The following is a 25521-nucleotide window of genomic DNA, read 5'->3' on the forward strand; positions in this document are numbered from 1 at the left end:
CCTCAGTACATCACCTTTATAATACAATAAAAAATTAATGTAAAAGTAGAGGGAGACAGAATAGGTCAAAAGATGACCAATTAAGAAAAAGCCAGCTCAAGGTCAGCATCGTCAGTATCACTGTCTTCCGCCTTCACCTTCTGCCTCACTTGAAGGCCTTGTGATATAGTACTGTCTAAAGCTGTCCCTCCTAGGGTAGGAATAACTGCATTATTCTGAACATCTCCAAGGGGCCTGCCTGAAGAGCTGTTTCCTATAAAACTTTCAAAATAATATTTAAGTTGAAGAAGCACGCACTCATGATTAAAAATGTGGCACAAGGACTTCATAAAGCAATACCGCCGTTGGTTATGACTGCAACTGAGTGCACTCACATGCACTATACACTTGGGTGCCTGTGCTGCAGGAGACTCCTCTCCACCAGCATCAGCACCAGAGCATGAATAATGCACTGTGAGATGATGTGAGGAGAGCTACTATGCCACTAGGTGATGGGAATCCTTCAGTCCCAGTGTAAACTATTGAACCTCTATTATAATGCTCCATCCATCCTCGACTGAGTCCTCTTTATACAATGTATTTCCTTCTCCCTCCTGATCTGACTGGACTCTGTAAGGACTCCATTTGGAGTTCAAATCCAAACAGGTCTCATGCCACTCTAACCATGTGTTCTTCATCTTCCAGAAAGGATGAGGAAGGGGAAATGGAGGAAGAGAAGGAGAAGGAGGAAAAAGAGGACAGGAGGAAGGAATATGCTTCATTTCCATTAATTTCCTGACACTCGTGGCAAGGTGGAATTTCTGGGGTAATGGTATAGTGTTGGGGTAATCCACCTTTGCTTTTTTCTTGGGCTATTCACAAAATCCCTGTCTCTGGAATTCATAGAAGGCCATCCCAAAATGACCCATAGGTGAGAGGGAACCATAAAAGGACAGATCTACAGAAACTCCAAGATGTGAAAGGATTTTTCCCAGGTCCCATAGCAAGAGAGTGCCAGAACACCATTAGAAAGTTTAGATTAGTTATTTACTCCTGACTCACACCTCTTTCTGCCAACTGACGTTCCTCCCTTAACCCACTCCCGGCACGACTAGAGGGCCCTGCTGTGATCGAACACAAGACTGTTTCACTAGTTCTCTGACAAAGTTCTCCTCTTATACACAAAGTTAAAAACAACAACAACAACAAATGCATTGTCTAATCAAATTGTACAACCCACAGCGCAGACCTTGAAGCTCAGCCCGCATGCAGAAGATGAACCAGTGCAAAAACTCCCAGTGATTTCCCCATTACCTCCCATGCAGGGCCATCCCAGAATACCTTGCTTTCTCTCCATATCAGCCTCAAAAACTGTCATGGCAGAGCTGTCATCAAGAATAAGGCAACTCAAATAATTGTCTTTGCCACTGATTTCACCTTGGAATAGTAAACTTTATCTTGGAATAATAAACTCCAGAAATAAGAACACACTGGAAAGTAATATTTTCCCATAGTCATCTTAGTCTTAGCTCCTTAGAATTAAGGGAATGCCTCCCTATGACAGCATTCTGAAGCCAGGAGGCACCTGGAGCGGGTTTCCAAAAGGTGTCAGCTACATCATTCACATCCCATGGGCTTGTACTGTGCTGTTATGCAGGCATGGCTGTGACCACTTAGCCTGTATTCATAGCTACCAGTGGTTAAGTGTTTTCTTGTTTTACCTTCATGCAACTTCAAAATCTGAGACACATATCACCCTAACTAGATAATGATGTAAATCCACCTGATTTTGTTAATAAGGAGCTTCGAGTTAATGACATACTCCTTAAATCATTTTTCCTTCATCCGATATGGACTGTCCAAGTAGTAAAGGTTTCATTGAGAGGGTCAGCCCAACTGTGTTTCAGTGTTTAAGAATACGTCTTGAACCCATCCACCCACACAGTGCAATCAGCAGAACCAGGCATCATTCCAGTGAATCCTGACTGGACCCAGCTGATAGGGCAGTCTGTCCTGGTGGGGACACCTATCCAGTCTCCATCTCCATCCCTGCCACTGTACCCATCCAGACCAGGCGCATCCCAGACTCCTTCGACTTGCACACGGTATAGATGGTAACTTGCAGTGCTGTATCTGGTTTGCCTAATTCAGTGGAAGCCACTAGGGTGGGTGCTGAAGATGTCTCTTCTGACACGTCTCCACCTAATAACCATTTCAAGATGTCATGCTGTGTATGGCATTTACCACTTCTGCCCACATCCTCTCTTTTTGCTATAGAACATCATCTGGCTTACCATGTCTGAATTAGGTAATAACTTACTCATTAACAGGTGTGAACAATGCCTCATTCTATGCTACAAATGAGGACATCTTTATGGAGAGAAGTTTCAAGGCAGTTTCTTTTTGCTCTTTCCCATGAACTCCTGGACCTGTCACTCCCCTACTTTTATATCTAAGACTCAAGGTTCAAAAAAAAAAGAGAAAGAGAGGAAGGATCATGCAAAGGTAAATGAGCATTTAAGAAACATTCTCTTTTCCTTAACATTGGATAATGAAGACAATAGAGAACCCCATCCACTGAGGGGAAAGGCATTTTATCAGCTGTAGGTTTAGCTACCCACCCACCCCCCAAAAAAACCCAGAAAACAACACACTCTCAATAGATAGACAGACAGATAGATAGATAGATAGATAGATAGATAGATAGATAGATAGATAGATAATTTGTTAGAAAGAAAGAGAAGAAAAGAAAGAAATGTTTCCAGGTTGGCATGGCGTTAATGACAGTTAACTCTGCTCAGCTTAGCTAGGTGGAAAAACCCAGAGAACAGAAAACAAAACTGTCAGGAATGTGCCAAAGAAAACCACAGAGCAGATGGAGCAAGGCTTGTCAGTCACCGGTCTGGTTTCAGGGACACAACCGCTCATAGCCACCTCCAGGTCCAGGAAATGAGTCACCCCTTGCAGAACTTCTCACAACTCAAGTTTTAATGGACCTCAGCAGTCTAGAAGGAAGCAACATTCTCCTCCTCCCCAAAAAGGTGGAGAGAGACAATGGGTAATACAGATGAGAAGTGTGTCCTGCCCTGGCATCCAGGAAAAGAAAGAAGAGACGACCCCAGGGGAGAGGAAGTGAAGCACTTGAAAAGATCTTCCTGACCTGTTTCTGAAACAAACGCCCCAGCCTTAGTCCCCTGGGACAGGACCCTCTTTCTGCCACCCCTACTCCTCGCTGTCAGCGTCCTCATCACTGCTCTCCCCCAGTGGAAATGCTGTTGCATGTTTCTGGGTCCTGTACATCCGCGTCTCCATGGGGCAGTCCTGATTCAGAATAACCTGCAGCAAGAAGCAAGAAAAGAAATTATTGTGCATGTTTGACCAGCTTCTGAATTGCTCTCCTCCAATTAGCTCATCCAAGCCCACCATTGCTTAGGAGAGACTCAGAAGTAAGTATAGCACTCTCCTGCTTTGTGAATCTGCACAGACCTCCCAAATACCTGGCATATCAGCCCTTGTCAGGACCAATGATGGGTATGATTTTTCTTAAAATCAAAGGATTGAAAAGGAGAGCAAAACAATGATAAAAAAAAATAAAGATAGGGCCAGGAGTTTGGCCTAAAGTGCTTGCCTAGCATGCATGAAAACCCGGGTTCGATTCCTCGGTACCACATACATAGAAAAAAGCCAGAAGTGGTGCTGAGGCTCAAGTGGTAGAGCTCTAGCCTTGAGAAAGTCTAAGGACAGTGCTCAGGCCCTGAGCTCAAGCCCAGGACTGGCAATAAACAAACAAACAAACAAATAAATAAATAAAGATAGCAAAGTCTAGTGTCTAAAAACATTTTTTCCCAGTCATGGGTCTTGAACTCAGGGCCTGGGCACTGTCCTTGGGCTTTCTCAAGGCTAGCACTCTACCACTTTGAGCCACAGCACCACTTCTGGATTTTTCTGTGTATGTGGTAATGAGGAATCAAACCCAGGGCTTTGTACATGCTAGGCAAGCACTCTACCAGTAGGCCCCACTCCCAGCCCCAGATATGCTTTTAATTGATCCCTGGTAATGATGGTATAAGATGTCTCAGGAAGCTGGTTGAAACTGGCACCATCTCTATCAGAATGATCCTGTTTCAGTTCCTTTAAGCAGTTTCTATACCAATCCCAAAGTCATAAATGGCTCAGGAGGCTTATGATGCAATAACAAGAAAGTATCTCAAAAACATGGATGAGGGCCAGGAGTTTGGCCTAGTGGCAGAGTGCTTGCCTAGCATGCACGAAGACCCAGGTTCGATTCCTCAGTACAACATATATTTAAAAAAAAAGGCAGAAGTGGTGCTGTGGCTCATGTAGCAGAGATCTAGCCTTGAGAAATCCCTAGGACAGTGCTCAGGCCCTGAGTTCAAGCCCCAGAACTGGCAAATAAACAGAGATGAGATTGGAGGCATGGTTCAGATGGTAGAGTGCCAGCAAATGAGCAAAAAGTCAGGTACAGAGTTTGAGTCCTGGTCTCAGGAAAAAGAAGGCAAATGTATCATATCATTTTAAATATTATAATGTAGAAATATTTCCTGAATTTCTTTATTGTAAAAGAGATGGCCTGTCCAAGCATGGCAGAGCATACCTATAATTCCAGCATTGGGAAAGCAGAAGCAAGAGGATTATGAGTTTGAGGTTAAGTTGGGTTACATAGGGAAACCTGTCAGACAGACAGACAGACAGAGCTCTCCATAAGGATAATGGCAGATTCATGTGAATGAATGAGTGAATGAATGAATGAATGAATATGCTGAATGAAGTCCCACCCCTTAAGGGAAGATAACTTGGTCATTTGCATCTTGCTTCTGTAATTAACAGCTACAGTAATTAATCACTTTGATGGGTATCTTTGTTGATTACCTGCACCTAACTCTGTGTGAGCTTCCCAGTCTTCTTTCTTCTGTATTTAATACTCATGCAAGAGGGAAAATGAGTTCTTAGAGGAAAAAATAAGAAGCCCCAAAAGCAGGATAAATATGAACGGGTATCAGAAAAGTGGTAATGCAAAGGCACGATTGAGAGGGAATAATGAGCACAAGACAAACCAAAACAAACAAACAAAAAAGGATAAGAGAAACAATGGAAAGAAAGAGATATGTGTTTAGGGTTGGTTCCTTAACATTCACAGTGCCTTACAAGCTTCTCCTCCTTGGCCGGGGGACTCCTCAGGAAGTAACAAAGAGGAGCGTAGACCATGTTGGTGATCCCGATGGCGACCATGAGCCAGGGAAAACCAATGACCTGCACCATGGCACCTCCAGTGGATGGGCCTGTGAAGAGTAAGTGGAGTTCACAAGTGTGGAATGAGCCTTGCCAGGTTCCCTGTAACACCTGGTGCCCGTGGAAGTGGGCAAGGTGGGGGGGGGGGGGCAGAGGATGATCTAGCACCATCAACTTTGCAAGCTCCACCTTAACTTGTCAACAGTAGTTCCGGGACCCTGGGGCACGTGCACCTGGACACTCCCCTCTGCCCCCACCAGCATACCTATGGCAAAGCCTACACAGAAAGCCACATCCGCAATGGCATAGACGCTCCCATACGCCGATGTGTGGCGTAGGTCCACCAAGTGTCCCATGATGGGCATGAGAGAGGAATCCACCATGCCTGGGGCCAGAGCAAACAGGATGCAGACAGTCAGCTTGGCCTACCGTTGTGTCATCCCTGCCCACCACCTGAACCCATTCCCTTGGCCTGTGGCCATCCCACATAGCATCAACACGGGTACCACGGGGTAACCATGAGTCCGTCTCCCTGCCCTCCGTCTCCCTGCCCTCCGTCTCCCTGCCCTCCATCTCCCTGCCCTCCATCTCCCTGCCCTCCATCTCCCTGCCCTCCATCTCCCTACCCTCATGCTACTACTGCTCTCTTGCTTCTGCCTTTCTGCCCCTCTCTTCTGATATGAAAACATGGAGGATCATCTGACTCAAAGGCAACTTTCAAAGACTTCTTGTTCTCTCTGAAGGTACGACTTACCTATGGCAAAGCCAAGGCCTGCATTGGGGCCAATGAGACCAAAAATATTGTGAGCCAGAGGAACCTGTAAGGGGAAGGAAGACGAGTTCATGGGGCTTTGGGATGGTTAGGTGGGGGAAGGTGCAAAAGGTCTTCACAGGAAAGCCTTTGTTAAGTGTGTTCCATGTACCATGTGCATCGTCTCTAAATCTTTATACCTCCTTAGAAAGATGAATTTTCACCTCCATGTTGGACATGCAAATTCTGAATTGGTAACATATGAGCTAAGTTGCACTATCCAAAGTTTATAAAGCCAGAAAAGCCTCAAGACCAAGTTTGAGCCTCAGACTCACCCGCATTACTTTATAGCCATGGTTCTCTTCTGCTTCTGGTTGCTTCTTCCTCATCCTCTCCCCTTCCTCACCGAACACACCCTGACTTTTATTCATCACATGATCCTTCCCATCTCTAACAGCCACCAAGGTTAAGCCCCTGGTTTGGTAGCCGTCGGAGCCAAAAGATAGACCAAGGAATTTAACAGCCTCACAGGTGGAAGGACAGGTAGGGGGACAGGTGGTGGGACACCCATTTGCATTGCTCTCCTGACCCTCTACTAAAAGCCTTTCCTTTCCTCATATCAATTCTTTACTTTCCTTCCAGGGCACCCAAGCCCACGGTCCCATCTGCTCCACCAATGTTTAGCAAACATGTTTGGTATTAGTGGCTGATGACAATATTAGGGGTGACTTCCCAAGAGGTGTGTACAGTTATCAATAGTGCTGGCCGAGGCCACTGAGGGCTTACCAGCCTGCCTGGAGAGCCTCGCGACAGAGAGGAGGATTTTGACCCCAATAGCTCAAAGTCACCCAAAGAGCAGGTGGAATGGCTGGGATGGAACCCTGAGCTCATGCTCCTTGTTGGGACTTCCGGACTGTTATGAGCATGGTGCTTGGAGCTGTGTAGTTCTGTTCTTAGCTCCCTCAAGCCCAGAGGCCCGTGTATTGAAAATCTTCAATAGAAAAGGAAGCCTCAGACAATATAAAGGGATGGAAGGGATCCTGAAAATGGAAAAACCCTCTTTTTTTTCTCTCCACCAAATATTCGAATCGGGGCTAGCGAGTTAGGCATCCATTTTGGTTCTCCTAGTGATTTATGGGAACCTAGGGTAACCTGACAACTTTATGAAGTCATACAATGTGGCGTTTGACTGAAATAGATATGAATACATCTCTCTTCCTAGGTCCACACATAAAGCTGTAGAACTCCAGCTTCCGCTGCCCTACCTTGTTTTGCCCCTTCCTTTCGATGGGATATCATGTCTACTGGTAGCTTCTCTCTGAGTACTAATTCCTACCCACCCAAACAACATTTTTGATAGCCTTTGTCATATCAACCCTCTACTCATCTTGAAGGACAAATAGTCTTTCAATGACTGGGTCTCTCAAGGAGGCTTTATACTTACACAGAGCAGACTGGCCCCGACTGCCAACATCCCAAGCAGGGAGCAAAGCCACCTGAAAGAAAAACATCATCATCAAACAAGGTCACCTGCCACCCCGACCCGTCACACTGAATAGCCTTGCTAGGACAGAAGCTAACCTAACCACTGTATGCCCATTTAGTGCCACTGTGGGCAGTTTTTAATCACAATGTATTTGTCCTAAATGTTGAGTCTCAGAAAGGCTATGCATCATCCCAATGACCGTGAAAGGTCATCCCATCTCATGTCTCAATCCTTCTTCCCAGACCCCAGTTTACTTACCGACCCATCTTGTTGGCCAACACACCAAAGAGGTTGGTGCCGATGAGATAGGACACACTGGCAGGCAAGAAAGCTAGACCTGTGGAAGGACACAGATCCTTACCTTATGATGTGCCCAAATTAATCTAAAATGTTTGTCACGAACAGGCCCCCATTAGCTTCCAGGATCACAGAGCTCTTTGTTGTAGGGCTTGGAAGTCCTTGTGCAAACCAAAAGTCGAGTTCACAGGATCCTATATAACTACAACTCTCAGAAGTAGTGTTTTATTTGGCCTCTATGTTGTTAATGCACCTCTCCCTTCCATTAAGACTTTTGCTCAAGGATCCCCAGTGAGCCACTGACATATATAAAATATGCTTGGTTATTAACAAGAGAACACGAATTTCTAAGAAAAATATGCAGATATTCTGGGAAGTCAAATTCCTGATTTGAAATTTCTTCTCTCTGTCCTTCTACTGCTGTGCTAGAATAAGTTACTTAACCTTTCTGGATCTCATTCCTCACGCCTGGACAAAGCAAAGCTATGATTATGTCAGACAAGATTGCAGAGAGGATTAAATTGGATAATATTTGCAAAAGTATTTATAAATGGAGTCTCTGCCACATATGCTTTTGTGTGACAAAAGGGTGAAATCGTAGGTTTGAGACCATTGCTTTTGGAGCTCAAATTGTGGTTTCCTCCTTTGTAAACTCTGTGGCCTTGAATAATTTACTTACTGTCTCTTCGGGTCTCATTCATTCAAGGACCAGATGTTCTTGGAAAACAATACAGAGCAGTCGAGACAGGCACAGAGCCAAGTGTAAAGGCTCATGTATCACTCTGAGGGATGTGAAATAGTTATAATGGGCATTAGAAAGCAATATATAATGAGGACGCCACGTGTCTTCCCTCTCCTTCCCATGACTCACATGCTAAAGATCCTGGCCCTTAGTGCAATGGCTTGGGGCTTTTAAGAGTGGGATGAGGGCTGAGAAGGTGGCTTGAGTGGTGGCAAGCTTGCTTCGCAACCCAGTACTGCAAAGCAAACCTGGGGTGGGGCTGAATAGGTCTTCCTGTATGTATGTAGCCACATATGAAAGCAGAGTTCATGAGCCCCTGAAATCTCCTGAGTCAGCTGTTATAGGTGACTGGAATGAGCCTGATTCTGGAATTTCTCTCTTACTTTCTCTTTGATGAAGTGGTCATCTACCCAGGTATCTCACCAGAGCCTGTGCTGTGCTGTTTAGACTCTTAGCCTCCAAAGCTGTGATCCACATAAATCTTTTCTGCTTTATAAATTCAGCTTGTTCAAGTATTTTGTTATAGTAACAAAATTTACCCATCCAGGATAGGTGGTCATGAGGCATGAAGATAATACTACATCTCAAGTATGCTGAGCAGTGCCTGACACAGAGAAAGTGTCCCAGGGTGAGAGGCCTTCATTATTATCATCAGTGGGTGAAGGGAAGGACTTGAATCTAGGATTCTCTCTCCCCAGCTCTATGTGTTTCAAGCCCCGCCAGTGTGGTGAACATAGGTTTGGCTTGAGGACCAGCTTGATATCAGTTTTGAGTTCCCTTGGCTCTCAACCTTCTCTCTGCCTCTCCGGACCTTAAGGAAACAATGTAGCCTAATAGAAAGCACCATGGCCACTGACACTAAGCCCACAGTCAACAAATCTCCAGGTACTGGCTTAAAGCTTGTTTGTTTTTAATAATCTCTTATATGAAGTAGAAGGGAAGTATACTTTAGTGTATTTGTCTTCTCTTATCTGTACAGTGTGGCAATCTGTTGCAAAGTGTATCTATTTTTATGTTTATTTGCTTTTTTCAAAAAAAAAATAGAAGTTATGAACACTCAACCATTCATCTGATGTGTTGAAATAGGCTCCTCTAAGCAACTTGCTGGCCTAGCTCTGTCTCCTTGATATGGCTGCTACTGGGTGTGCAGTTTACTCAGTCCAGGAGGCCTGTTCTTCACAACCCAGCCACAGCTCACATTTCAGCAGCAATTTGTGCCCCAGACTACGTGTGTTTCGACACATGCAGACCCTTTACAGCATGTGGCAGAGTACATACAGAGGGAAAACTTAACCAGAAGCAGTTTTAAAAATGTACACAACAGGTCGGGAGTTTGGCCTAGTGGTAGAGTGCTTGCCTAGATGCATGAAGACTCAGGTTTGATTCCTAGGTACCACATACATAGAAAAAAAGCCAGAAGTGGTGCTGAGGCTCAAGTGGTAGAGCTCTAGCCTTGAAAAAATCCAAGGACAGTGCTCAGGCCCTGAGCTCAAACCCAGGACTGGCAAAAAAATGTACACAACAGAAAAAGTTAACCAAAAACAGATATAAAAATGGCATTCGTTTGTGTTGACAGACTTCATAACCCATGCACAGTGCTACTTTGTTGGAAAAAATCAATTCATCAAAACACCTTGAGATAGCAAAGATATGTAACCAACCTGAATGCCCCTCAATTGATGAGTGGATCAACAAGATGTGGTATTTATACACAATGGAATTCTATGCTGCTGTCAGAAAGAACAACATCTCCTCATTTGTAAGGAAATGGAAAGACTTAGAAAAAATCATATTAAGTGAAGTAAGCCAGACTCAAAGGAACATAGGCTCAATGGTTTCCCTCATTTGTCATAATCAGTAGAAACCTTGGGCTCTCCTAGCAGAGATTTACAATAGAGCAAAACCTAGATACATAAGGCTATATAGTATGACGATAAATGAAAGGACCTCCAGGATATAGAACAAAAGCCATATAATGAGTGATTGTTGTCCTTAATGTATTATGTTATCTCTCATCTCTTTTGCTATCCCTTGATTATCTCATATTGTTACAGTATCTTACTTTGTTATCTGATATATTGGATATATTTGTATTTGGTTATTTGAAATTGGATAGGGAAGGGGGGAAAATGAGATGAGGGAGGGAAAGGGGGACCAAGACATGAGAAAAGGTATCAATGTTTGTGAAGTGATGCACCTTCTATCTGGTGAATATAATGTAACCCTTTTATCAATTTCAATTACAATAAAAAATATATGGAAAAAAACACCTTGAGAAAGTATCTCCATTTTTGTAAATAAAAGAAAACAACTTGGGCCAGGAAGGTGGCTTAGTGGTAGAGTGCTTACCAAGAATTTGTGAAGCCCTGGGTTCAATTCCTTGGTACCACATACACAGAAAAGGCTGGACAGAGGTGGCTCAAGTGGTAGAGTGCTAGCCTTGAACAAACAGAAGCTCAGGGATCATGCCCGGGTTCTGAGTTCAAGCCTCAGGATTGGCAAAAAAAAAATATGTAGTTGACTGCAATAAAAACAAAAACAAACAAACAAACAAAAAGAAGTGTGGTGGTTCATTGTGTAATTCCAGCATTTGTGAGGATGAAGCAGAAAGAAGGTAAGTGCCTCTACTGTCATCTCAGCACTGAGGAAAGCTGTCACAGGTACTAACTGGTAAGCAAGTAACTGGTGACCAGCAACTGAGGCTGGTAACTGAGCTTCTGAGAAGAGCTGCTGGGAGCTGCAGATGCCAGGCCCTCTGGAGCCTGCATGGCCAGAGCCTCAGGCAAGAAGAGCCTTATCTGTACCGAGAACCAACTAACTCAATTAGTTGTCATGGTCAAAGACAATTGCAGCCAAGAAAAATTCAATTTGTGGCTAAGAGTACAGCTGGAGCCTTGCTTAGAATTGTTCCCCACAAAATCAGATTCCATGCTTTTTATTATTACGTGCTGAGTGGTATCCAGGTCTTATCAGCCTGCTCTCTGGCCCCATAAACCTCTTCCTGCTGAAATGATGGAGCCATTTATACATTTGCATGTAACCTTCTCTGGCCCCTCTCTCCTTTGGGCTTCCTGCAAGGAACTGCAGTCAGAAGGTCTTTATGGAAATAGGGGAAGCAAGCTGAGATCCTCTCTCCTAGGTCCAGAACTTTCTGCCTGGGTACAGAGCTCTCCTGATTTCTAGGTGAGAGCAACAGTTTACACCCCCCCTTGAGTACCCTTTCGTAGAGGAGATAAGATGGTAGGAGAGGTGAGGAGGGAGAAATACAGATGGTTAGTGGAGGGGCACACTGCACCTGGTACACTGCATCTTTATAGCTTGAGCTATTTGTTCTTATGATTTCTCATAGGCCAAAAGTCTATGAAAAAAAAATCTTCGGGGCCGGGAGTTTGGCCTAGTGGTTAAAGTGCTTGCCTAGCATGCACGAAGGCCCGGGTTCGATTCCTTGGTACCACATACATAGAAAATAAGCCAGAAGTGGTGCTGAGGTTCAAGTGGTAGAGCTCTAACCTTGAGAAAGTCCAAGGACAATGCTCAGGCCCTGAGCTCAAGCCCAGGACTGGCAAAAAAAAAAAAATCTTCATGGCTACATAAGCCCAGAGTTTATATGCCACATCTGCCTCACTAAATAACGTACTTACCTAGTGTGCGTGGAGTCCGTGGGTTTCATTCATTCCCAATATTACTCAAAATAAGTAAAGGAACAAGGCTTCCACTTTCACCTGGAATATGGAGCCCCTGGGCTCTAGTCTAAGTGCTCCACATCATTTTTCAGCTAAGCCAAATAAGCTTTCAACTTATAATTCAGATAAATTATGAAATTCAGAATTCAGAGAACTAAAAGAAGTTATCATTACAAGCAACAAGTGGTAGTCAGGAATTTAAAGGACTTGCACTCAATTACACAGCCAGTCCAGGAAGCAGAAACGAAAACCCAAGGTGTTTTGACTGCAACCCTTTCCTGGTGGCTTTACCACACAGCTAGGCTTCCTGGTTATCGGAGGAAAGGCTCATAGCACATACCAGCTGCCCCAGTCTGTCACAGGGACTGAGGTCACTTACCTAGCTGCCACTCAGGAGAGCACATGGTCTGCATCATCCAGATGGGCAGAGTGGGCTCCAGTATGGCCACACCCATGTTGGCAAAGCAAATGGAACCTGGTGGAGTAGAGAACATAGTTCTGTGAGCAACTGTGGCTGCCTGGAGACAGAATTTCTGGGCCTGTAGTATAGGGAAGCCAGAGCTAGCTTACCTGCTGCCACCAGGATGTAAGGGTCTTTGAGAAGCGTAAAGATTGGAGTCCCTTTGACACTCTGAGAACAACAAAGACAACAAAGAGCTCTGTTTTCACAGAGTCTGTGCTGTGCTCACTGGAACTAGGACACAGCTACATCAGCTCTATTGCTGTAGAGACCCAGAAACCTGTGTCCTGCCTAGAATGTATCCTGCTTGGAATCACAGCATGATCTACAGTCACTGAGTCCCCAACTAAGCACAGAAACCATACTGCAGTCAATGCCAGTAAATCTAGCCATCCAAAACCCAACTCTAACTACTTCTGAGCCACTGGATTAACACTTGAGCACTCGGGTTAAAAGGTCAGTCTTAGCCGGCAAGGTGGGTCACGCCTATAATCCTAGCTACTCAGGAGGCTGAGATCTGAGGATCAAGGTTCAGAGCCAGCCCAGGCACTAAAGTCTATGAGCTCTTATCTCCAATTAACCACGAGAAAACCAGAAGTGGCACTGTGGCTCAAGGAGTAGGGCAGTAGCCTTGAGCTGAAGCGCTCAGGGACAGTGCCCAGGCCCAGAGTTCAAGTCCCACGACTGACAAAATAAAATGTCATTCTTGTAGAATAGCATGAGTGGCTGCCCTTGTGGCAGTTCCTCATCTCAGCCCCCACTGCCACCACCGTCCTTCCACATGTCCCAGTAGTCTCTCTTCCATCCTGGTCACCTTTGCCTACAGATCCTCCACAGATCCTCAACCTACTCATTGTTCAAGGTCAAATTCAAATACATCATCCTTCTTTCCATGATGTTCTCTGACTCAGTAACTGGAATTTCTTCCTCTTTCTAACTTCCAAATGTCTGTTTTCTACTATGTTCTATTTCATAAGAGATATAAGAGTTCTGACAACCATACCCTCTTTTCATGCACACAACAATGGCTTAGAACATATTGATATCCTGAGCCAGGAGTTTGGCCTAGTGGTTAAAGTGCTTGCCTAGCATGCACGAAGACCCGGGTTCAATCCCTTGGTACCACATACTTGGAAAAACCTGGAAGTGGTGCTGAGGCTCAAGTGGTAGAGTTCTAGCCTTGAGAAAAATCCAAGGACAGTGCTCAGGCCCTGAGCTTAAGCCCAGGACTGGCAAAAAAAAAAAAAAAAAAGAATATATTGATATCCTAAAACAAATGTCATAATGCCTTCATTCATAAGTTTTTTAAAGAAACTGATGTAAATCATAAAATTATCCATAAAGAATCTGAGAAATAGGGCCGGGAGTTTGGCCTAGAGGTAGAGTGCCTGCCCAGCATACACGAAGACCTGGCTTCAATTCCTCAGTACCACATACTTAGGAAGTAGTGTTGTGACTCAAGTGGTAGAGCTCTAGCCTTGAGAAAGCCCAAGGACAGGCCTTCAGTTCAAGACCTAGGACTGACAAAAAAAAAAAGAATCTGAATAAACCCTTTGGTATAACAATCCCACCTCTAGGAATTTAAAAAATTACTATCAACATTATAAGCACACACACACACACACACACACACACACACACACACACACACACACAGAGTTGTTTATTACAGCACTATTTGTAATGGCAAAATTTTGAAACTATGTAAATACTCCAACAGGGACTTGAATGAAATATGATAACATGCCCTCACATAAGGAATCCACAGCTACAAAAATAATGAGGAGCTGGGCATTGGTGACTCATGTTTGTAATCTTAGCTACTCAGGAGGCAGAGGATCGCAGTTCAAAGCCATCTTGGGCAAGACTGTCCATGAGACTCTTATCTCCAATTAATACCAGAAACCAGAAATGGTGCTGTGAGTCAAAGTGGTAGAGTTTTAGCCTGGAGTGGCAAAAGCTCAGAGACAGCACCTTGGCCCAAGGCCCATGGCTAACAACAACAACAACAAAAAAGGAATAACTCTAGGAAATAATAAGGACTGTCTCATGTAAGTTAAGTGAGAGAAAAACTAGGGAATGCAAAGAGGAATATATAGTAAAGTGCCTAGGAATGTAACATAGGTGAACTGTTTGAGGAGGAAAAGTGTAAGGAATTAAATGGATTACTTACAAGTAGTAAGAACAAAGGGGAGCAGGAAGGTCGTGGAGGGACTGACATTCTCTGAGTAAAACTTTCAGTAACTTTGACTTCTAAAGGATAATGTGCCATATATCCAAAAATAAAATTATATTAGTAGTATGACCTATTTTGATCATTTTGAAAATAACATTGGGCTACCCTGCTTATGCTAGCATCTCCAGCCTCCCCTGCTTGCGGAGTGATTCATGCTAGCAACACAGAGGTGGCTCATTCAATAGTGACAGGACCATCGGCATGAATGTGCCTAGTCCTGGGTAGATGTTAAAGCAGTACTGGGACCAAGCACCTTCCAGGCTTGGCAGGTATCTGGTGTTCCTTGGTCTGAGGGGTCTTGGGTGGGTGGTAGCCTATGGACCCTGACATTCTACATCTAACAACCAGCTCCCCAAGGATAACAGGTCCGTAGACTAAAAGAGTCTCCAGCAAAGGGAGACTCTCAAATTTCCCTCTCAAATTTTCAGTTGTATCACTCTGCCATACTCTTTCAGGAGTTTCTCTGTTTGCCTTTTATTCCTCTACCTGTACAATGAGGCTAGCAATCGTCCTTGACCCATGGGAATGCATGTGACAACTTGTAGACATGGCGCTAGGCAGAGCTTGTGGGATGCGCAAGGCCATCAAGAACTTGTACGGTTATAATTACCTCCAAAACACCTTGATGAACCATTGGAGGCAAAGCACGGATCTTGAGAGTGACATGCCCATCTAGTGTGTACTCTCCTTCTGCCTGTTGGGTAATTCAGCCCAATGTGCTTTGACACTCATATCCCAGAGCCATCTTTGACTTGAAGCCAGACAGATGCCAACTCTGAACTTTTCTAGCTGTGACAACACAAGGTTTTCCAAGGGATATTCTTGACAGAAGTCGTTGTTAGAAGAAGCCTATCTGAAGACCTCTATAGTTTTGGTTCCCTCTGACAAGTAGCACTTTACTTTTTTTTATGAGTTTTTCATCTGTGTCCAATATCAAACCAGACTCCTTTACCAATACCCATGCTACTCCAAATATAACTCCATCTGGAAATTCAAGAAGACTTCTGACCATCCTGGTTTGAGAGGCATGCCCAGATACCCACCCTCTACAGTTAGTATCTTGTAGTGATAGAGCTTGATGTCTACATACCTCCGGAGAGACTTTAGAAGGCTGAAGAATGCAAAGCTGGAACACTAAGAAAGAAGAGGGACAAAAGAGAGTTTAATTTCTCCACTGATGGTTCAAGGGCTCTAATAACAACCGTATTTGCTGCCATATCATAACTCTCTGAGTTTCTTCCTGATTTTAGTGGTCAAGGAGATCATTTTTCCATCTAAGCTTGGCCAGGCCTGCCATTAGTAGTCAAGTATGACACAATACAATATATCTCTTCCTGCTTTCCCCTGCTTGGGACTTCAGTGTTAACCTACCTCCATCCAGAAGTGCCAGGAAGGCCAAGATGAGAAACGGAGCAGACTTCCCAACAAACTCATACATCACACTTCCAAAGGGAGCCCCTACTGGAAAGACAAAGCCACACACAGTTGAGGCTCAGTCCAGCCAATGAGACACAGGCGAGACTCATCCACAACACCAGCTGAGCATCTACTGAAGACTTATTAGGAGCTGAGTTCCATCTGAGATTCTGGAGGTTCAAGGACAGAGAAGACCTGATTCCTGTCCCCAGGAACTCACTTTGTAGTGAAGGGGATTGTTCAAGGTACATGGCAGGGAGGAAGGGTATGTGCAATTAATTCAAACATGGTAAAAAAAAAAAAAAAAAAAAACAACCTCAACGGTAAATGTTTGTGTTTGTTTTTGGTTTTGTTTTGCCAATCCTGGGAACTGAACTCAGGGCCTGAGCACTGTCCTTGAGCTTTCTCCAGGTTAGAGCCCTTCCACTTGAGCCACATCACCAGTTCCAGCTTTAGTCTATATATGTGGTACCTAGGAATCAAACCGGGGTCTTTGTGCATGCTAGGCAAGCACTCTACCACTAGGCAAAACTCCCAGCCCCTAAATAGTAAATGGTTATATGTACGAAGTGCTATAAGCCTAGCATGGTGAGTCAAAAAGACCAAGTGACTTGATTTTGCCAAATGCAGTGCATAAACACGAGAAAATAACACAGAGATGTCAAGAAAGAGAGTGTAGGTAGATGAAGAAAGCCAGTGTTTTTTATTATGTACATTTAGGGGGAGACAAAAGAAGTTGGGAGTGGCTGAGGTCACTTAGTAAGGTGTTCTGAATGTCCAGATGAAGGGTTTACTTGGCCTTGTGGCCTAAGGAGAAATGTCAGTGATAATTAGCTGAGAAGCACCAGCACCTCAGGACTCAGGATGATTCTACTGGTGGCACTATGTAGGATCATATAGGTGTTGTTTTCTAACAAATGAGGGGTTAAGGAGCTGACCTTGAGTGCTGTAGAGTCCATATCATGGACTGGTTTGTTTGGGATGATAGAATCCAGAATACATCAAAGTTTACAGTTGAGTTTGTTCACATGGATACTACCAAAAAGAGTGCTCTGATGCCATTTCTCTCAATGATGATAGAAGGTAGGAAATGGGCCAAGGAAGAAAGAGCCTTTCGTATCCTCCCACTGACCTTGTAATTCCTAGAGGGCATAACTATGTCTGATCTTATCCACATGCTCTCTGTGCTAGCATTGTGCTTGTCATGTACAAAATGCTCAGCAAAATATGTGGCTTTTTGGACTAGTTAGTTAATCCATAGAAATACAATCCATATAATCCATACACAAGGGAAGTATAACCATTGGATTTCTGAGTGCAGAAAACTTGAGAGTCTTTATCCTAGATCTGGCTCTTCTTGGCTGAATGACCTTGAGGGCTCCTTGACCTTTCTTATCATCATCTCTACCCTGGTGACAATCACTTGTCCTTTATGGGATGGCAATAAAGAGTAAGGGAGATTATATCTATGATGACTTCTGCAGTGAATCTGGAAAGGGCTTGCTTTCATGTGGTTGAAAGCATTGGCCAAACTTGGAAGCAGAGGTGAAGCAGGCAGTTTCCACTAATGTGGGGAATTTCACTGCCTCAGACAGGCTGACTTTCAGGATGCCCTTATTTGCTAGTTGGCTTCCTAAGGAGAAAGAAAATGTCATCTGACGTTGATGGAATTTCTCAAGGAACAGGGAAGGAAGAAAAATATTCACTGTCTTCCAAGGCCTTGTTTAAAAAACATCTGCTTCTAGGAGCCACCTTTGGGGATTCAACAGTACCCCAACCTCCTGAATGTAAATCTCCATCCAGGTGCACTTACCCAACACTCCTAAAGCCAGGCCCCCCAGGGCAATTCCCATGGCTCTTCCTCTCTCATAGTCATCTGTGTAGACACTGGCCAGCATCCCAAGACCTGAGAAGAAAATGACCACGTTGTGGCATATGGAAGATTTCCATGTGCCTGACTCAGGACCCTCGGTCCCTGCCTAGTATCTCCTGGGTGGTAGTTTTAGAGAGAACTTCAGTTTGTGGGGCCTTACAGAACTAAGCTCACAATGTGGCAAATACCGATCCCCCCTTTCCCCATGGGTTTTCTGAATTCCACAGTACTCACTGTTGGCATTAGTATTGTTGAAAGTGCACAGGCTTCTGGGAAGGTTAAGAGAACTCCATTGTCTAGTTACACAACATTTCACAGCGTTTAGTCATTTCCTAGCACATTTCCATGTATGAGGTGGCTATGAAGCAGGCTAAGGAAAGGGAAACCTATGAAACTTAGGACTGTTCTACTCAACACAGTGCCCAAAAAGGAGAATGAAAACATTGGATACCCAGGAAAAGGCACAGGCTGCCAATAAAAGGCAACTGTAACCTCAGGTCATTCAGTCATGTAAAGTAGCATAAAATATCAACCATACAGGATCCCTGAAATATTGTAAATGACAATGCCAACAATGGATGATGATGATCACTGGTATATTTTGCCCTTATAAAATAAAGGAGTGAAGAGACAAGGCCATGACATGGAAACAAAAGAGAACCTGATCTACATTATGGTTTTTCCTTGGGCTTATTCTGACCTGAATGAGCTGTGCTGTATAGCATCATGGGAAGTCAGGTCAGGCTTAGGGTTCTAAGCAACTCTAAAATTACCTTGTTCCAGAAATAATTTCTACTTACCAGAATAGTGTTTTCCTTCATTTTCCCATATAAACCTTTATAGTCGTGAATACAGTCACCAATGGTAAAAGGTGTGTGTGTGTGTGTGTGTGTGTGTGTGTGTGTGTGTGTGTGTGTGTGAGAGAGAGAGAGAGAGAGAGAGAGAGAGAGAGAGAGAGAGAGAGAGAGAGAGAACATGTGTGTGCGTGCGTGCATGCATGCACCTGTGGGGGGCAGGGGCATGAGGTCAGTTTTACCTGCAACAGATGAAAACGATGATCCAATTCCTTGAAGGGTTCGAGCCACAAACAATAGGGCATAAGTGCCCGAAAAAGCAAACACTGGGCAAAGAGAATAGCAAGAATGTTTCAATTAGCAAATGACCCTGGATTCTCCAGCCACCAGATGGCATGCCCAAAATATGGCAGAGAAGAATCATCACGCATATGTTTGAGGAAAGCATGATGGTGTTAACTTTCTGTACTTGAAGTTATCTTTCTCATCCCTCCAGTCCTCATTCATAACTGATTTTGAATTGGCAAGAAGATTGAAACACTACCAACATATAAGTAAGTCACCACACAGTGGATGGATGGGGGTCCATATTTCTTATTGAGAGTCCAACATCCTATCCACCAAAATTAAGGAAGTCCATAAAGCCCAATGCCCTGGGTGGAAACCAGGCCATTATCTCTACAGTCATATCTTTGTCATATGACATTGGATGGGCCACATGCCCAGGCCACTCTGGGTCATCTAGAATCCTGTGACAATAAGTCATGTGCATGTCAAAAGATGTACGCATTGGATACAAAATGTTTTGTGATCCAATCAGATTCTTTCCCTCACCTTATGTTGGTCTTTTGAGCAATCTAGATCAACAGTCGTAGTCTAATTCATACCCTGAAGGTCATGTTTGTTGGAGACTGTCACACATTAAACTAAGAACCAAACAGGAATATGTTTTGAAGAACTAAATGATAGGGTGTTGGTGGTCAGGTTGGTAGGCCCAGACATGCCTCATCTTCAATTCTATGTCTCCCTCAAACAGAAGAATCTCTCCAAAGTGTCTGAATCAGAGGAATTTTAATCCTTCTGCCCATTCATTACTGGTGTCTTTGGTTGCGTTTATGATCTTGTTCAGCTACTTCCCGACATGATCACATTGAGCTATTTATGGTCTCCCAAACATGCACATTCTTGATCTCTCCCCTCCTGGCCTCCAATGTCCTTTTTCAGCCTTTCTGACTGGCAATCTGTTCAAAGTCCATGATTTCTCTGTCCTTAGAGAACAGGAGAATGAAGTTGACTGGCTTTGTCTAAGACTCTTAGTTTTAAAATTGAAAGTATCACATTCTTTCTGGTAATTCCTTCTATTCCAGACAAATTAGGAAAGTCACACGCTGTATTTGGAAAGATCAAAATAATTTTCTGTTCATTCAGCATTGTTGGGAGCCAGAGTAGAATCAAATTGTACCTTGATTTGCATCAGACCATGGCTTTATTGTCTTATTATTTTATGGCCTTATTCTGTTTAAATTACCTGAGATTTACCATATGAATGTAACAGTTGGAAGTTCCCTGGTTTCAAGAAGGGATATAAGCTGGAGTTGACAATAAACGAGGCAGTCTTTACTTGGGCTGCAGACATCCCGGACCCGGTGTGTCTGTCTCTCTTCTATTTTTTCCTAGTCCTTGCCCCCTATTTCAGGAACCCCAATCTGCAAACCCTGGTTTGCTGCTGGCTGGCCCCGGCACAGCATGACTAACCTGGGCCCCGGCACAGCATGACTAACCTGGACCATCACTTAGTTTGCACTTATGTGGAACATGGTTTCCCAGTAGGTGGTAATGGGCTAAAGCATGTGAAGCAACTCTGAAGAATAATATATAGGCTAACCTAGCCATTAGATTAAAGACCAATTCAAAAGTTTCTATGATGATTTCATGAAAACCATTAATATTATTTGACGAATTTTAAAAAAGCTTTTAAAATGTTAAGTTTCTGACAGAGCATCAGACAAGTTCTTTGATTAAAGACTTTGGTTTCTCTAAAAACACTAGTTTTTTTGTCAAAAAAGGAAAGAAAAGGAAGGAAGGACGGAAGGAAGGAAGGAAGGAAGGAAGGAAGGAAGGAAGGAAGGAAGGAAGGAGGGAAGGAAGGTGCATTCACAGTGTTAACTGACATAGCCAAGGCTGCCAGCTAGAATTAGATTTAAGCCTGGTGATAGTCTTAGAGTGGGATCTTTTCCTACCATATCTACTTTGATCCATCACATCATTAATTCTTGGGCTATCTTGTATGAGACGGGGGAGCAGACCCACTTTGTTCCAATTCATCTGGAACATGCCACAGAAGTAGATGAAGTATCTGTTGTAGCAGAATAGACCATGCCCAATGAAAGTAAGTTACTACTATTTTTCCAGTCTCCAGTCTAGACATGGCTAAACATTCACATGCATCTCCCATCACTTAATCAGTTACTCTGTGCTCCGACCTGATACTGCTTGCTGCACTGCAGTCATGTGAAAAAAAATCAAGGTACCTCATGAAGAGAAGAAAGTAAGATGAAGTTACTTACTCAGGGTGGATAGAAACATGGTAACAAAGCCAGCAAACATGGGAATATGATACCCAATCCTAAAAGGAATCCAGAAAAAGATCTCTCACAATAGGCATTTGTATGATACAACTACATTTTTACTGTTAATAGAAACTGAAGTGAATTCATTTGAGGACATGATCGAATACATATCTGAATGTGAAGTGTGGAGACAGAAAACAAAATGTTAATTACTAGAGTCCACAAACATGCAAAGTTACCAGTAGACCCACATCAAAATCCTGTATAAAATGTTAGGATAAAACTGGATGCACTGAGTCAAATTTGTAATACTAGATACTTGGGAGGCAGAGATTGGAAGATGAGAGTTCAAAGTCAAACCAAACAAAAAAAGTTCCTGAGGTTCCACATCCACCAATGGCCAAGGGCAGTGGTGCATGCCTGTCATCTCAGGGCAGCACAAGAGTCCAGGCCAACCTGACAATGAGGCAAGACCCTTTCTTGAAAATAGCCAATACAAAAAGGGTTGACAGAGTGACGTAAGTGGTAGAGCGCCTGTCTGTCAAGGACAGTGCAAGGTGCTGAGTTCAATCTCAAGATAATTCCACACAATTACACAGAAGCTAGTGCCATTGAAAGCTGCCCCATTCCTACCTGCATCCCTCTTAAGTTATGTTCAGTGGCTTATAGCTGTTGGTCACTGCTGCTTGATGCTAAATGATTACTAGATCACTAAAAAAATACAAAGCCCCTGAATAACATTTCATCAATAACATTTCATCTTAGGGGTCTCCAAGCGTTGTCTTTTCCTCTCCCGCACACCTGTTTGAAAACAGTTTCTGAGCCTGGAAGTACCTTACAGAGCATTGAGCTTACTGAGCTACCTGTTGGTGAGAGGTCCCACAAATGGGTTGACCAGAAGTTGCATCAAAGCCTTTGAAGCAAACAGAACCCCAACTCTGATGTTCTCCTCCTCCAAGAACTCTGTGCCTTGCAAGCAGTTGTTTTTATATGCAGAGCTGGCTTCAGTGACTGGAGGCCAGGTTGGAATAGCAGAGCCATTTGCCCGTGCTGTGCCCATGGATGCACTTTCTTCCACAATCATGGTGGTGTTGTCAAAGAAGGAGAAGATAGTGGAGAAGGTAGCAGAGGTGTCAGCCTGCTGGGGGCTGATGGGATTGCCAGCAGGCAGGGAAGAGTTGGCTTCTTTGAACTCTGTGGCATACAGGAAGGTCGGCACAATGGGCACTGGAAATGAGTGGAAACATGATGAGTACTAAACATAGAACGATTTTCAAATTTGTTTGCTTACCATGGCTATGCATTTTGATTTTGTTAAGGAAGATATCTAAGTGACATCATTTAAAGTCTAGTAAAGTTAATGTTTACTCAAATTATCCTGTTAATTAGTGAGCAAAATCTTCAGTCATTGTACAATTGTTCTGCTTATATTTGTGGATTCTGGATAATTTGCTCATTAAGATTTATTATAACTTGATAATCAGCTTACACGGAGAATTGTGCACAATGAGGGAAATGTAGAACCCTGTCTCTTTGTCACATCTATCATAGCCAGGTGACCAGAAAATTAAAGGTGGGGCATAAGAAACCATAACTCTGGGACTGTCTCATGAGACTTGCATTCCAGTTCTGGCACCTGCCACTAGAAGCCTTGCCTATGTCAATTGACATTCAGAACCAATGTTTTCTTTAGTAAAGAAAATAGAACCTTGGAGGATATGCTACATTTAGCTCAAGATTATATGGTAGGTGTGTGTGTGTGTGTGTGAGAGAGAGAGAGAGAGAGAGAGAGAGAGAGAGAGAGAGAGACAGAGAGAGAGAGAGAGAGAGGTGTATGTGTGTGAGAGAGAGAGAGAGTGAGAGAGGATGTATATAGTTCCTCTAGAAACAATAATTTGGTGTTCATTAATCCCATTTCCATAACTTTACAGAACATAACTATAACTACAGAACAATGAATAATAATAATTACTGTTAATGTATCAACTACTTGTCTCAGGAAGGCATTTAGTTAAAATAATGTATTTTACTCATGTTATTATCCATTTAGGCTCAGGTAGTTAATGCCTGTAATCCTAGCTACTAATAGGCTGAGATCTAAGGATCATGATTTGAAGCCAGCCTGGACAGGCAAGGCCAGAAGACTGGTATCTCTATTTAACCACCAAACATCTGGAAGTGGATGTGTGGCTCAAGTGAAGAATTCTAGGTATAGGAAAAAAAAAAAAGTTTAGGGACAGTACACAGGCCCTGTCATTACAGGCATACACACACACACACACACACACACACACACACACACATCCATTCATACATTTCCATAACATAACATTAAATTTGTGAATGTCAGCTGGAAGAGCATGACTGTGAGTGAATAGATTTCAAGAAAGAGTGGATAAAGGGTGGAATAGTAAAACGTGGTGTTCTGGAAAGGAATCACAATGGCAAGCTGCTCATTGCCTCAAAGGCCCCCGGGCTCAGTAGCCCCTTGGGAGGACAGAATGGAGAGAAAGAAAAAATGAGGTCATTCTGGAACAAGGACCTTCTTGCCCACTGAACCTTCCTCATGGAACTTTAGCAATGGCCAGCAGTTCCCCCCAAGCCTTTGCAACACCTGTGATTCTCCTCGCTGCTGACATCAGATGTGCTACGTGCTGCCTGCCAGTACTGGAAAAACAAGCAAGGAGACTGACGTACCCACCACTGTCAGAAGCATGTTATCCAGGAGCAGAGCGACAAACACCACCACCAGCACCAGCTGTCTCGACTCTCTCCCTTCCTTCAGGACCCGCTGAGGAGCTTCCAGAACAGCCCGGAGCATGGCGAGGGCTAATCTGGGGTGGGGTACAGGCTTCTCCAGGTATTTAGGGAAGACACCAGGACAACTACAGGTCTTCTGTTACTTTTATCAGATGGTAGAGGAAATCCACCAGGGCAAGTAAAACTTAGTGCTAAAATGAAAAGTGCAAAGGATGGCAAGCAGTTGGGATGACATCTGTGCAGTCTCAGTCCCTGTATCTCTCTTTATTTCTTATGCATCTCAGTAACTCTGTAATTCCCAGAATGCCTGCCAGGTAAGCATTGCTTGCTTATCACATTATTGCTAGCATGCACACAAATGGTTTCTCAAATGGCACGCATTTGCTTCTCATGGATTAGGTCGCACCCAGATTATTATTTACTTCCTCATTTACAATAACTCTAAACCTCTGAAATGCTAAAGTGTCATTAAATATAAACTATGAAGCCAGGTGTGGGGGGCTGACGCCTGTAATCATAGCTACTCAGGAGGCTGAGATCTGAGGATTTCGGTTCAAAACCAGCCTGGGCACTAAAGTCTGTGCCATAAAACCAGAAGTGGCACTATGGCTCCAGGGATAGGGTGGTAGCCTTGAGCTGAAGAGCTCAGGGACAGTGCTCAGGCCCAGAGTTCAAGATCTACAACAAAGAAAGAAAAACTCTACACAAGTAAATTATGTTCTGTAACTACGTATAACTAAACAATTAGGGTCTACATTCTATGTACTTCCCCCAAATCTTTTTGGGTGGCACAAGTGTGACTCATATTGGCCACGGAAAAACATTGGCTATAACCAAAAATATCAAAGACTCAGAAACTTAAGTGATTTGTCCTGTGTCAGTCTGTTTCACATGAAAGTGAAACGCCAAACGTCTCTCTCTCTTTTCCTTCCTTCCTTCCTTCCTTCCTTTTTTCCTTCCCTTCCTTCCTTTCTTTCTCTTCCTTCTTCCCTTTCTGTCTCTCTCTCTGTGTCTCTGTCTCTGTCTCTGTCTGTCTCTGTCTCTCTGTCTGTGTCTCTGTCTGTTTCTCTCTCTCTCTGTGTCTCTGTCTGTCTCTGTCTCTGTCTGTCTGTTTCTGTCTCTCTCTCTCTCTCTCTCTCTCTCTCTCTCTCTCTCTCTCTCTCTCCTTCCCTCTCTCCCTCCCTCCTTCACTCCTTCCCTTCTTTCTTCCTTTGGATCTTTTAG

General features: G+C 43.7%; 1 protein-coding gene across 5 annotated transcripts; it reads right to left on the minus strand.

Annotated features, from left to right (window-relative positions):
• Positions 1–3201: 3201 nt before the first annotated feature.
• Slc18a1 (solute carrier family 18 member A1) lies at positions 3202–24358 on the minus strand. 5 transcript variants are annotated; one of them, XM_090353793.1, is made up of 15 exons: positions 24235–24358; positions 22401–22764; positions 21535–21593; positions 19210–19293; positions 18114–18206; positions 16256–16345; positions 15975–16018; positions 12759–12819; positions 12568–12663; positions 7725–7803; positions 7425–7476; positions 5984–6047; positions 5495–5614; positions 5146–5279; positions 3202–3315 (listed from the first exon to the last, which is right to left on the minus strand). In XM_090353793.1, the coding sequence occupies exons 1-15, from the start codon at positions 24356–24358 to the stop codon at positions 3202–3204; spliced, it is 1578 nt and encodes a 525-aa protein (XP_090209919.1). The 5 variants fall into 5 exon arrangements, with proteins under 5 accessions (XP_090209919.1, XP_090209920.1, XP_090209921.1 ...); XM_090353794.1 differs by lacking the exon at positions 19210–19293; XM_090353795.1 differs by lacking the exon at positions 12568–12663.
• Positions 24359–25521: the final 1163 nt, after the last annotated feature.

This window comes from Megascapheus bottae, chromosome 20 (genome assembly GCF_031878675.1).
Source record: "Megascapheus bottae isolate mThoBot1 chromosome 20, mThoBot2.hap1, whole genome shotgun sequence".
Lineage (NCBI taxonomy): Eukaryota > Metazoa > Chordata > Mammalia > Rodentia > Geomyidae > Megascapheus > Megascapheus bottae.

Excerpts from the sequence above, each read along its gene's own strand:
- Slc18a1 (XM_090353793.1), bottom strand. The coding sequence starts at position 24,358 with ATGCTCCGGGCTGTTCTGGAAGCTCCTCAGCGGGTCCTGAAGGAAGGG. Across the intron at positions 19,294-21,534 it reads CATGTTTCTATCCACCCTGA|TGTTTGCTTTTTCGGGCACT; the intron begins GTAAGTAACTTC and ends CTCTTTGCCCAG. Across the intron at positions 3,316-5,145 it reads CGGCCAAGGAGGAGAAGCTT|GTTATTCTGAATCAGGACTG; the intron begins GTAAGGCACTGT and ends TTCTTGCTGCAG.